The sequence below is a fragment of the Phalacrocorax aristotelis genome, chromosome 2 (genome assembly GCF_949628215.1).
Source record: "Phalacrocorax aristotelis chromosome 2, bGulAri2.1, whole genome shotgun sequence".
NCBI lineage: Eukaryota > Metazoa > Chordata > Aves > Suliformes > Phalacrocoracidae > Phalacrocorax > Phalacrocorax aristotelis.
The window spans coordinates 131,348,995-131,362,764 of record NC_134277.1 but is presented as its reverse complement, the minus strand read 5'-3'; the positions used below and the strand labels follow the sequence as shown (position 1 = coordinate 131,362,764).

Genomic DNA, 13,770 nt, shown 5'->3' with positions numbered 1-13,770 from the left:
TTTTAAAGCTGTTCTTATTTTCTGTGAATTTTACTTCCTCTTTGATCTTTAAAATATCCTAATATCTCTTTTTTCCCCAGCGATGAGTTGTTTATCTGTCCCATCCTTCAGTTATCTCTCCCTTCCAGGCTGGTGGTCTTCTGCCTATTTACTTATTAACACTGCGCGTACAGTGATCTAGTCTGACCAGGAGAGCTCTGCAAATCCTCTCCCACCTGCCGTTGCAGGTCTGAGGCCCCTCTTTTGCAGGTGTGACACTTTGCTGCTGTCATGGTCCAAGTGCAGCCAAGACCAACTTCTTAACAGAGCTACCAACCACAAAATTTTAAGATTCACAGTGCTCAGAGGGATGGAGAGATGGGAACTTCCCTAGGGAAAGAGTCCAAAATGTTGTGCAGAATTGGGGCCCACGACCGCCATGCAGATCATCTCCCTGCTCTCTTGGCTGCATCAAAGACATTTGTCTCAATACCTCTTTCTTCTTTTGCACTTATAAGCATCTTTTCTGCCTTCTCTATAGTGCTTCCCATATAGAATAGCTGCTGATTGCTAGACAGGTTAGTTCTTTGCTCCACTGTACTTTCAGATATTGTGCTTGAGAAGGAGTGATGGAGTGGATAGTGAGTTGTGGGAACAGGGGTGAAGTATGGTTTGAAGCTGCCCAGGGGCATCAGTCAAGAAGACAAAAAGTGGTAGAAGAAGGAGAGACAAAGACGCAGAGACCTCACATGGGAATTATTTGTCACCTGCAGTGGCTGGAAAAAATGAGAAGAGTCTTTCTAGAGTGCTGAGGGGAAACATTAGAGAAGCACCATATAGTGACTTCTGTTTGAGAGCTTGCTGGGATGAGATTTTCTTCAGGGTGTGAAATCCCTGTGTTCTGTATATAAGGAGGAAACATTGATTGATGGGACCATGATTCTATCTGAAGATTAGGGTGGCTATACATGCACAGGAGTTTCACTGTAATAAGTCTTGATGGGATTGCTACTCCATAACTTGCGTCATTCTCAGGAAAAAACAGAAACAAAATATTGTCAGACAAAATATTCAACAGCCAGTACATTAAAGAGGAAAAATTGATGTGATCCTATCCAGGATGTGAAACTATTAACAGCTGTTGTTTTCCCTGTTATAAGTAACTTGGTAAATAATATTATAATGAACCAGAAGAAGATGACGAAATAACTCAGGCTGGATGTGCAACATGGACAAGTGAACACTGCTTCCGCAACCCCAGCCCCTAAACTTAGCGTTAAAGTCAACGGTTTTTACTAATTTTCTAAATTCTTTTTGTAGGAAAAATGGGAAAAGGAAACTTGGAGATTCTGTATTGGATTGCTCTGGCTAATCTAGTAAAAGAGATGTCCAGTTTACAAACTTCTGGTTAGCAAAAGAAGGACTTACATGTTATTTATATCACTACATCTATACTTCATATGTACATCGCCAGCTGAGTACATGTGCTTGACGAATCTCTCCATGTGACTGCTGTAAAGTATTTATCCATAATTTTCTGTGTCAATTCATAAGCAGTGATTCTTTAAGTAAGTCTCAGGTTTTTTCTATTTTTGAACAAACCTGGTATTAATCATCAGCAAAAATGCCATGTGCCAAACTTCATGTCTTGAACTTTTGCAGCTTGTGCTGCAGTCTTGTCTTGTTTGGAAGTGTTTTGTGTTCAGAGCAGGTGGCATTCAGCCTTTAGGCTTTCTCAAGTCCAAAAAAAATGGACTTTGACTCCAGTTTACACATAGATTTTAGACAAATCCAGGTTAAACTTTTAGGTGCTTTGCTAGTGTATTTACTTGTGAGAAAGAGAGTTACAATTGAAATAGTTTGTAATTGGAAGAACTGCACATAAACTGTATATAAATGTATTATAAAGCACTGCTCTGGTGACTTCTAAAATGGTTACAAATTCATTGAATCTACCTTTAGTTTTAGGAAAGGTGTAGTATGTATCTCAGACAGAACTGGTATGAAAATCTCCACGGTATTCCCTTAGTGTACCCTGCTTAGCAGGTATTGCAGTTTTCTGTCCCTAGGCTATTAGTAGCTGTTAAGATCACCTTTTGCTGCTGTGAAAAGCCTCAAGTGCTGTAGCGTCCTGACAACAGCAAAAAGGACAAAGCTTGAAAATTGCTGACTGAAAGCTGATATTGCCTTGGAGCAGTGTACCCAGGAGTGTATTTGGCACATGCACAATTCCTGTGAGGCAAACTGTCATTATAAAATGGAGAGTGCAGTGCAACAGCTTAATATCAGATCTTAAGCTTTATTCCTCTAAATGCCTTTGAAAAAGAAGAATGCACGTCCTGATCAGATGTACATGCTTTGATTTGCCCTGGAAGCTCATCTGGAAGTGCACTGGAGTAGCTGTTTTTCTTTGACAGCACATAACTTCTGAGTTCACATCCCCTGTGGAAAGATAGGGGCATAAAGATGAAGAGTTTGTACTTTAGGCAAACAAACCTGTCAGGCTTCTTAACATGCAGGAGGGAATGAGTGCTTCTCTCTGCTGCCTTCACCACAAACAGTGAAATCTGCTCCTGCCCTTCCATTTCCTCCCAGAAAGAGTTTTCCCATCTCCATCTTCGGTTTGCATGGAGGAATTGGTCTTTATACTACTTCTGTGTAGGCTTTCCTTTACCTTTCCTCCTGAATGAGAGTGAGCCTCGGCAGGCAATTTGCTCATGTTTGTCTCCTCATTTTTTATGTTCTGATATTTATGGTGTGTCAAAGGATGGATGAAAACAGCAGCACAGCATAACTCAGTGATGGAAGAACCACTAACCTAATGCCTCATAAAATATTCACGTGCTCAGTTTTGACAAGGTACTAGATATAGACCCACAGAGTCTCAGTTCTAGTGAAAGGATTTTCCAATATACATGTCCTCAGGAGAATAAGAAAGAAAAGGTAAATTCAGGTCCAAAAGAGGCTAAGAACTCAAAGTTAAGCTGTAAGATGGAAGGAAGAAGAATACTGAGGTTAATTCATTGTCAGTAAGCCCTTACCTTGGGCTAGATCCTTAGTTCATATAGCCACGGATTTGGTCCATGGAATTTGGTTCACCTGACAGGGGTGTCTTAGAAGGCATTGCAAGTGACCCCAGCCTGCCTTCAGTGTGGGTGTAGGCTTCTCTGACACAGATTTTGTAGAGCAGGGCATGCCTGGTAGACTCAGATGGCTAAGTTACCATTTTCACCCAGAGAGAACATTTTCAGTGCAAGTGAAAGGATTTGCATTATTTCTTTCCCTCATTCATATTCAGTCATTGAAAGTGAGAGATATAACAGCTTGAGAGAGATGACAGCTTTGAACTTTGTAAAAATAATTTAATTCTCCCAGAAGGACTTCTACATTTAAATTATGCTCTTATGAGAAAGACTGGTTTTGAGTCTGTGAAGGTTATTATTAAGAATCTTCCTCATGAAATGACATTTTATTTTATAATGCCATTTGTGATGGTGGTATAATTAAGGCAGCAACTATTTTTACCTCTTATTTTTACTTTCACAGTCTCAACATTTTGATAAATATAATGTCCCCTTCACCTTTAGGCAAATTAGTAGATAATGAGAATGCTTTGCATTAATATTAAAGATATTTGCAAGTGATAGTATTACCAGCTTCTTTAAAAAGAAGACCAACATCTTTAAGAATTTGGATTATAAAGTTTAGCTCTTTCTCCCTAGATGCAGCTGCTAAAAGTTGTTCAAATTCCATATTTATGTGGACTGCATCTTTATTAGCAAAGACCTTATTTAAAGACAGTCTCACGTGTCAGTGGGAAGCAAAAGCCAAGGGAAGCTCAGGAGTGCAAGACATTCACTGACAATACTACCTCAGGCCCTGGGAAGTGAGGACAGCTCGGTGACATGCTGCTAAACCAGCACCTCATAACTGCAGCAGCAGAGCGACAGAAATTTCATAGGCACGTCTTTTGTGTCTCAAACTTAGCCTCATACTAATTCTAGTATCTTAATTTCTTTCATCATGTTTGATCAGTTTGCACTCCATGTGGCTGTGCTGAGTTGAATGGGGCTGCTGATGTAGGAAAGTGCCATTCAACTTGAGTAAAGTATCCAGAAGGCAGAATTTGCAGCCAGGCTCACACATGCACTCCCAGGTGGGCAGGCTTCTGGGGGCCTGCCTGCGATTAACGCGTGTGCTTCCCTGGAATTAATCATGAGAGTAGGAAGAGGAAGCTTCATGGCCAAATCTGGGTTTCTTCAAATTTTCAGTAATTAAACTGGAGCAATGTGTATCCCTTCTCCCCATGCTAAAATAAATACAAAGCAATGTTTCTGCTTGTGAGTACAATAGTTCTCTTATAGTGCTTTGGCTGCTGGTAATATCATAAGGAGGCTTTTATTAATTCTCGGACAACACTCCAGAGGTTTGAAAAGTCTGACTCAGTTTGCTAGCAGACAATGGAGATCTTAGTACAGCGATTGCAGTCATCTAGTCAGGGAATGAAACCAATATTTATGCTTTATTCTATTTCTGTAGGGCCTGTTTTAATGTTGCTCAAATTTCTTCCTGGCAGGTGTGATTATTGTCCCGAGTGCTGGTGTTGGTATTGTCCTAGGCGGCTACATTATAAAAAAACTGAAACTTGGCGCGAGAGAGTCTGCGAAGTTGGCTATGATCTGCAGTGGTGTATCTCTGCTGTGCTTTTCAACTCTCTTCATTGTTGGATGTGAAAGCATTAATCTAGGGGGAATAAATATACCTTACACGACTGGGTAAGTATCTTTGAATCATCTGTGGCAAACCCAACTTTTTCCAATAAGCCTGATAAAGAAATGTAAAAAACGTTGATGGCTGATGTACTGAAGACGACACATGTTCAGTTGAGAATGTGGTGAGTATTGTGATATAAACACATGCTGTTACTATGTGGCCCTTCGGTTTTACATCTAACTAATTATGAAGCTTATGTAATAATTCACCTTTTTGAGGGGTGGGAAAACACATTAGAATGGACTTCAGTGATTTTTACAAGAAAACAAGAATGGCATCCTCTGTAGATTGCTCAGAGTTTAGTTGGTGTTTCAACATTTTTTCTTTTCTGCTCATGAAAATTGTGAAAATACTAAAGGGGTTATAAAGATTATTTCTGGATAGGTTTGTTTATTATCATAATAATAGTGTCCTAAGTACGGTCCCTATTTGAGAGGAATCACTTGCACATGTGCTATCAACATTAGTGATGTGCGCTGCTTCTGAACCCCTGACAAGTTGTATGAATGCCCTCCAGCACCTGTTGGATCATTATAAAGACAGTGACTAGATCATAACTCTTAAAGATATGTTGAGAATGAAGAAGGCTCTCATGAAAAAGAAGGTGTGGATGTAGGAAGGTATTAGGAGTGAGAGATTTAAGCTGTGACGTTAAAAAATGCGTGGAAGGGTATTTTAAAAAAATGAGGGATATTTGGAAGGAAGACAGTGTGGTAAAAGTTGTGAGAAGGTGTTTCAATGGGAAGCAGTTCCTCAGAAGCCCGAGCTTTTGTTTTCTGTCTTATTTTGTGCATTAGCTTTTCTCCAAAATTTACCTTCTTCATGTAGCTTAAACGCAAGAACAGAGTAAGCATTTGAAAAGCACAGACTTATCTGAAGCAATGTTTTTCCCTTTGCTTTTACATCTGAGACAATGCCTGCCTTTTATTTATGGCCAGGTGCTGGGTATCAGATCGATTTGAATATCTTGCTTTTAAGGCTCAGCTCTGGATTCTTAATATTTTGATGTTTTCAGGAGAGTGTAGAAGTGAAGAGCTAGAAAAGAGATGAACAAATGGGGACAAAAAGAACTACAGTGGGGCAGTGAGCAAGTGTCATGGTTTAACCTGGTGCTGAAACCAGGACAGCAAGCCAAATGAAAAACAAAGAGGAAAAATGAGAAACAAGCGAGGAAGAAAATAGGCAGTATTTACACAGAGAACATTTTGCATTGTGTGTTGCTGGGTTTGCTTACAGCTACATTGCTGTCAAACTCTAACCCTAGAGCAAGGAAAACCAGCAACTGAAAGTCATGAGCTGATGGAAAGCTGGTTTAATCCTTTTTCTTTACACCTAGAGTTAAAGCTTGGTGCTGAGGGGCTGACTGCAGAGGAGAGTAGCATGATGATATATCCTTGTCTGAGCATAGTGGGCTGAAAAATGAGCGAAAAGAGGTGGGAAGGAGGTGGAATGCTTTGATTGCCCACCTGCTATTGATGTTTTTGACAGCTGGTGGGCATAGATGAAGAAATGAAAATTATTAGGAATTAAAACAAATTTCTGACAGCAATTAATTGAACTGTGTGGCAAGTCAGAATGTCCCTGCCTGGCTAATGAGAAGGTTGTAGTCTTCTGTTGGTGAAAAGCTGCTATTTAATTTAAACCTATTTCTAAATTGAAGAGAAGGCAAACAATTGCTATGTAACACATAACCTTCACACTGGAATTGTCGGAGTATCTAATTTTTTTTTTTTGCAGTAAGTAATAGCACTTGCAGTAAATACATAGCATGAATTGAAATAGGCATCTATTCACAGCTGTTCTGAAAGTCTGCAGTAGCATTGCTTCTTTACCACCTTCATCTAATTGTTCTTATTGAGAAAAGAGGTGAGAGATGGTAATAGCAAAATTCTTGAAAGCGTTGAGGTATATCAACTCTTTGAAATCAGTATAAAAATCAGTATGCTTACACTGTAACATCATCAGAAATTGAGAATTATCAGCATGTTATAAAGCATGGTTCAGGAGTTTGCAGCCCCAGCCCTATATGATTTTTTTAATCCAGAGATCAAATCCAAATTTATTATCAAAATGATAATAAAGAAGCAGGATCCTCTTGAATATCTGGCATGATAAATCTTCTCTTAATCCTCATGTTCAATCACTTGATAGCTTCAAATAATTTACTTGGTAGGCAACTCTTTAACTCAGACATCAAAAAATGTTATTGTTTGTGTAGCAAAAAAGTATGCTTTCATTTTGAGGTTTAATAAAACACGTACTTCATTCTCTAGTCCCAATGAAGTGCAGTGTTATGGATATTAAAGCCAGTACAATAGGCTAGATCGGATAGGAGAAGCAGTACAGCTACTTGGTTCAGAGTAAATATCTTGTATGATGCTCTGCCGTAACATGGCTATGCTGGGTCTGGTGTCTGAGCTACCTGCACTGGCAGCAGCCCAGAGATCTCAGCTGCACTGGGCAGGGTAGACATACCCTGCAGGAGAATCTTCTCTGATGTTCTCTGAAGCATGTTCAGTTCTACTGTTCTTTTCTTTTACATTTAAGAAGTAGGGTTTTTTGATTTGATGAAAGCCATAAACCAGTACAGAAGAGAAGGATAAGCTTGGTTTTAGATAACATAGAAGTCTGTGCATACCCATATTCAGCAAAGTAGGCCATGATATTTCATTATTCAGTATGTTTCATAACTCAGTATTTTTCTAACTGTACCAGCTGTGAGGAAGTGGATGCGACCTCGAGGCATGCACAGATTAGAATACATTTGCAAGGTTTTTCTGATGTTTTATGTTGGGCACAAGCAGTTTGTTGGTGTGTCATCAGCAGTTCTGTTATCAGGAAGGTGAAGGGCACCTGTATTATACATCTCATAATTTTACAACCTGTTGTGCTGTGCCCCAGCCTTGTCTCCAAAGGCATGTTTGATATTTGAACACAGTACAAGAAGCCTTATGTCAAACCTCAACACGGCACCCCTTCTCTTGCCCTGTAACCAGCATCCGAATGGGAAGTCCTCAATCAGTGAATTGCCTCCTTGTCCAGGCAGCTTTTGAAGATCTCCAAGGAGAGAGACTCCACAGCCTCTCTGCGCAGCCTGTGCCACTGCTCGGTCACCCTCACAGTGAAAAAGTGTCTCCTGATGTTCAGAGGGAAGCTGCTGTGTTTCAGTGTGTGCCCATTGCCTCCGGTTCTGTCACTGGGCACCGCTGGAAAGGCCTGTCTCTGTCCTCTTTGCACCCTCCCGTCAGGTATTTATGTACATTGAGAAGATCCCCCTGAGCCTTCTCTTCTTCAGGCTGAACAGTCCCAGCTCTCTCAGCCTTTCCCTATAGGAGAGATGCTCCAGTCTCTTCATCACCTTAGTGGCCCCTTGCTGGACTCTCTCTGGTATGCCCACGTCTCTCTTGTACTGGCAAGCCAGACCTGAACCCGGCACTCCAGGTGTGGCCTCACCAGTGCTGAATAAGGGGGGAATAACAGAGAAGAGTTGGTTTGGTTGTTCGTAGACCCAACTCTTCCATGTTTTGTGGTATAAGGCAAATAAAGCAGTCTCCATGGGAGCTTACTCATAGTGACAGATTCCTGTATTAGATCAGTTCCATTTCTCGTATTTCTGGCATGTAATGAATCAAAACAGGCCTTTCCGATTGCTTTCTGTTGTTTTGGTGCAATTAAGGTTTAGTTAAAACAGGCAATTGAGTTATTGAGGCACTCCACATAAAAAAAAAATCCTATTCTTCCTCTTCTACCAGCAGTTTGGGTTTCTGTTATTCTTGTCTATCTTTCAGTCCAGTTAGCCGGTTGGATCTCTTAACTTGAAAGCAGTGACTAATTGGATCAGAACAATAACAACAAAGAAGGAATCCAGCTAACACAGTGAGAGGGTCCCTTGTTTGACAGCTACACAAAAATTGCATCATTGCTGCAATTCTAGCTGCTTGCCAACAAGGACACTGCAGATCTTGACCATCCAGAATGTCCTTCAGTACCAAACCAAAAATACTGCTATCAAACTAAGATAATCCTTTTTATTGTATAGCCCAATATTATAGAAACTGTGTGGGGATGGGTTATCTCTTTCCTTTGCATTTCCTTCAACCTGTAGGTTACTACTGAGACCTAAATAAATATGAATAAAACCATGTGCATACCAATTCTTTGTTTAGATGTTACCAAAATATAGGCAGGCACTTTTTTTTTTTTAAACTGTGTTTCATTTAGATTGTAACCTCATGGGAAGAGGGTCCACCTCTTTTTTCCAATATGTGTGCATTGGCTGCCAGCACAATGAAGTTTCAGTCCAAGCCTGGGTATCTGAAATAACAGGTCACAGCTCTGAAAACTCCAGGCAATAAATCTTGCCTTATACTTTCCCTTTTCCTACTTTACTGCTATACCACAAGCCTTCCATAGAGTAGTAGTTGGAAAGGAAAATGGGATTTAGAAAAAAAGAATGTTGGGAACTAGAGTCCCTTTTATCGTTAGTCACATCTAATAAAGGTCTCCTCTTTACCAGAGTTGTATTATGGAGACACAGAACAGTCTTCCTGAGAAGTGAACAAATGCAATTTGTCAGATGGGATTCTGGGTTTTGTCCTGGCATACGTTCAGCAAACTTGCAGTTGGATCTTACTAATGAAAGAAGTGGCATCATTGCTTCTAATTGAAAGAATAGTTCAGGAAATGCTGTTGTTTGGGGGTGGTTTGTGTTAGTGTGCTCGTGCATGACAGGTGTCCTTAGCAGCTCAGGTGCAGCAGCACCTCACGTTGACAGCATCTGCACCTGCTGAAACAAGCGGGGCAGCTGTTAGACCTCCTGTGTGTCTACAGCAGTGGATGCATTGAAACTAAGATGCCTTGCCACAGGCCAGCTCACGAGCAGGACTTATAGTTAAGAGCCTGCTCTTTCTGACTGATGCAGGTAAATCTACAATGTAGTGCAGTAATTCAGAGATCAATGCTCTGTTTTCCTTTGTGGAGAGTAGGCAGCTTCCCAGTGTCAGATTAGGATTAGTAGAGTACTTTAGTTCAGTTTACTGCTGAAAAAATACGTGCCTTCAAGAAAAATGATCCCCTACTGGGAGAGGTGTTCACAGAAATCTGTTATGTGCTACATGGTAAATCACATGTGATGAAAATAGGGTTACATGGATATGTGTCAGTAAATATTTCATGTCCCCAGCATTTGAATTCCTTCATCCTACATTAGTTTCCCATCACTGAAAGAGGAAGAAACAATGAGTGAACAGTGAAGGTAATAAAGATGAAAGCATGAACCTCTTACAACTGTCTTATAATGAGCTTTTGGAAACAGAGTTAATAGAAGATTTTATGTATCACATGTTCTTGAAAGGATGGAAAAAAGGTCTCTTTGCATGCAATGCATTTGCTGTAAACAACAAAAAAATAAACCTTACAGTGGTTTGCCGAGGTGCAAAAGGTGATGAAAGTTGGAGAGACACAGCTTGCAGTAGCTTGTTATTAATATGAGCATATTTGCTTTGCGTGTCTGTAAACTTAATGCTTCTTCTGGGAAAAACAAAAAAATGCCCGAGATTAAATTTTCACAGTGGTCTCAGCTAGGTTTCCAGTTTCATGCTTCTCATTTCTTGCATGCCCGATTTCATTCACCTTTATTTTTAAGCTGATTTGCTAACCTCTGTGTCACGGTGATGTTCAGCAAAGCAGCTGAAGCGAGTTAGCTATGTAAGCAAAGCGAGCTGGGGAGCAAGCTTTCCTGCCTGTGGAGCGATACAACCCATCTGCTGCTGAGAAGGGCTTTATGTGATGGAGGGATAAGAGGTCAGAAGAATGCGTTTCACAGGGTAGGAGAGGTTGGAGAGGGGAGCCTGAGCTGTGCCTTCCCCTGCAGCCTGGGCCGTCCCCAGACCTGTCCGTGTGCATGGTGGCAGAGCCCTGCTGGCAGCCAGGACATGAGCACGAGGGTCTCCCAGGCAGGCTGGTGAGCCACTGCTTGCCCCAGCTATTCAGGCACCTGGGACATCCAGCTCAGCAGGCTGTTGAGGAGCTTGCAAAACTCCAAAAACTCTGCCTCTCTTGTTGGCGTGAAAAGCTTCTGTCACTGTGCTGCCGAAATCAGTATGCTCCTGAGGAATGTTTTGATGATTTGGTGTTTTCCATCAGAGAAAATATTCTGTTGAGAGATTACTGGAAAAGCCTGCCTGTTGCTATATGACGTGTTGCTGCATATTGCTTTCTGGAATCCAGCGTGATATAACAAGACAAGTTTCAGCTGATAGCTGAGAAGGTGACAGAATCAATATGATTCCTGGATATTTAATTTCCTGCTCAAGCTGCAACTTGTTTCTAAAACTGTGCCTTGTTTGTTTATGGCGCAAGAAAGAAAACATTCAGAAAAGCTTTGGTCAACATCCAACTAGACCATAAAGCATAAAGTAGCTCCAAGAGCTAAATTTGTGAACCTGATTTGTGTGATCAGTAGACAGTCAATAAATATTTAAGAGCGATTTAGTAACATTTGATCGGCTGCAAAAGTGCCTAGCTGGAAAGACAAGCATATTCAGCAAAAGCAAATAGTGGTGTATAAATACATTAAAAACAAGTCAAGTGGAAACCACTAAGCAGCAGTTGTACTGCTTAGTGTCACTAATGACAGGAGGTGAGGTGACAGACAACATGAGTGACAGTTGCTGTGTGTAGAGCAGCTCCTGAGCCAGGTCACTGATCTATTTGGGTGTAGAAGATGGGAGCAGAAGAACATCCCTTGTTGTCTGTGAAGTAGCTGGGATGCAGTAAGTCTGATGTTAGCTGTTTACCTTTACAGTGGTTCAGCCCACACATTACAGATGTGAAGGCAAGCAAGCAGCAGCCCCCATGAGGCACTCCAACCCTGGCAATCTGTGAGCATGTGTACAGTTTGTCAGGGATGCAGCCACAAACCCAATCCAGATTCCTGTTCAGCTCCTGCCTGGCTGAGGAGGTGCTAAAATTCCCTGGCTATCTACTGATCTGCTTAGAGCAAAGATACTCGAGCTAGTTTTAAAGAGCAGCGGCCTCTCTGTGGCACCATTGAGCAGTACTGAGAGCAGGGCAAACAAGGCAGCACAGTTAATTCAATATTACACTGCGGTGCCTGATGTGGAGAGGTTGTCCATACCAACATAATTCCCAAGGCAAGATTTTTTGCTTAAAGCACGTGTACATATACTCGTGCCCCAAGAGAGCTCAGTACTTGGCTCTATCTGGTTTTGCAGATTCTGCAGGGATCAAACTGGCATGTGCTGTCAGACAGTTAGGTCTTCTGGACTGGACTGTGCATGGACCACAGGCAGAAAGAGGATGGTGCCTGCAGCTCCACTTACCACTCGGGTGTGAGAAGGCAAAGGGCACAGTCTTCTCCTGGAGCTGGGGATTTTCATACATATATCCTAGTCTCTGGAAAAGGCCCTCAAATTTCACTCCTGCAACCTCTCCTCTTCATAGCATTCATCTGTTCATGGATTACTTCAGTATGCTTTGGAAGCTGGGTTTTCATATCTAATCAGTGAACTACTGAGTAAATGATGCAATGGAGGACCCTTTTTGCTTCCATTTGTCAATAAAAAAAAAGTAATCTAATTTAAAAGTGTCAGGTAGTAAGAGGAAGGAGGGACAGCCTTATGTCACAGAGCTAAGCAGATCCAAACTCTTGGGAGAGGATCCAGAAGCTGTGCCCCTCTGTGGATCAAAGACAGAGTGACTGTAGCCATGAGCCACAGTATCTTGTACTCTGTGAAGCACTGGTGAAAGGTGGCACATGGAGTATTCAAAGCAACCTTTCAAAATAAAATTATGACACACCAAAGGGTTCTGGTACCACTGTAATAAAACCCATGAGAAAAAAAAAGTATCCAAAACTGCATTCTCGAAGCGTCACCTTTCTTCGCTGATCTGCTACCACGCACTCTAGCTATGAAGAGTGCCAAAACCATGCAGGTGACAGACCTGGCCTTGTCTTCTGAGCTAAACTAGATCCCTGCCATTGTGACCACTTAGAGAAGGTAGAGGAGTGCATTGACTGCAGGAAGACTTTGGGAAGAGTTTGAAATATGTGAATTCTTTCCAAAACCCAGATTAAGCGTATTTTGGACTCTTCAGTCTCAGAGATTAGTATAGTTACCTATTTTCAAGGACTACTCAAGTGAAATAAGCTGCTGTTTGTATTTTGGCCAGAGTTCTCCAAGTGACCAAGCATAGACTCTTGTGTGGTTTTAGAAGACCCTGTGCTAGGGAGCCACGTAGGTGCAGGTGTTAAAGCTGCTGTGACTCAAAGATGGGAAGAAAGCATTTGAAATACGTCCAAATCCACAAGGGATATATGTGTGTTTCCCACTGATACCCACTTTATTAGCATTGGCCACCATGTTTACCAGTTATTGTGGAGAAGACAAAACTACCTGATAGTGTGTGTTTGCTAGGAAGTCCAGGAGTTAGTTGCTACAAAAGTTGCTCACCTTATGCGTGGTAGCCTCTACCCAGGTATTTAGCCAGAGAGAATCTGACTCTGAACTCCTGATGTCCCCAAGAGCACCATAACCACTGCACAAATGGATAGTGGATATAAGGGAAGAGAAAGGAGGAAAAATGAGCAATGTATAGAGATGCAGAAGAAGAAAAAAGAGTATGCAGGAGAGGAACCTAACTTTAAAACCCTCTCGAAGGAGATTTCCCTTGGAAGAAATGGCTTCAGTCATGGTCCCTGCTCCAGGTTTTGCTTGTAGATACATCAGTAGAGAGTTATTGATGAGGAGACCTGGACAGGATTGGGATCACGTTCAGCTTCAGCAGGAGGGATGGAAAGAGATGCCATTCTGGAGCTTGCTGATAAGAACATCGAGATGTAAATTTGAACACCTTCAGGTTGATGAGGACCTGGAACCCCAGTGTTCCCAACACGAGCAACTGGAGAGCGATGAAGAAGCAGCTTCTTCCTCTGCTTCAGAAGAGATCTGTTATAAATCCATGAAGTACAGTGTTTCTGGAGAAGGCTATCAGCAC

The 13,770-nt window shown here is 41.6% G+C and overlaps 1 protein-coding gene across 3 annotated transcripts in view; it reads left to right on the top strand.

The window, feature by feature from the left end:
• Positions 1-13,770, top strand: part of SLCO5A1 (solute carrier organic anion transporter family member 5A1) — an 88,936-nt gene that overhangs the window by 54,249 nt on the left and 20,917 nt on the right. For all 3 annotated transcript variants that reach the window (XM_075085206.1, XM_075085205.1, XM_075085207.1), the window contains exon 6: positions 4,556-4,754. In XM_075085206.1, coding sequence (XP_074941307.1) covers positions 4,556-4,754 — 199 coding nt within the window. The remainder of the gene's footprint in view (positions 1-4,555; positions 4,755-13,770) is intronic.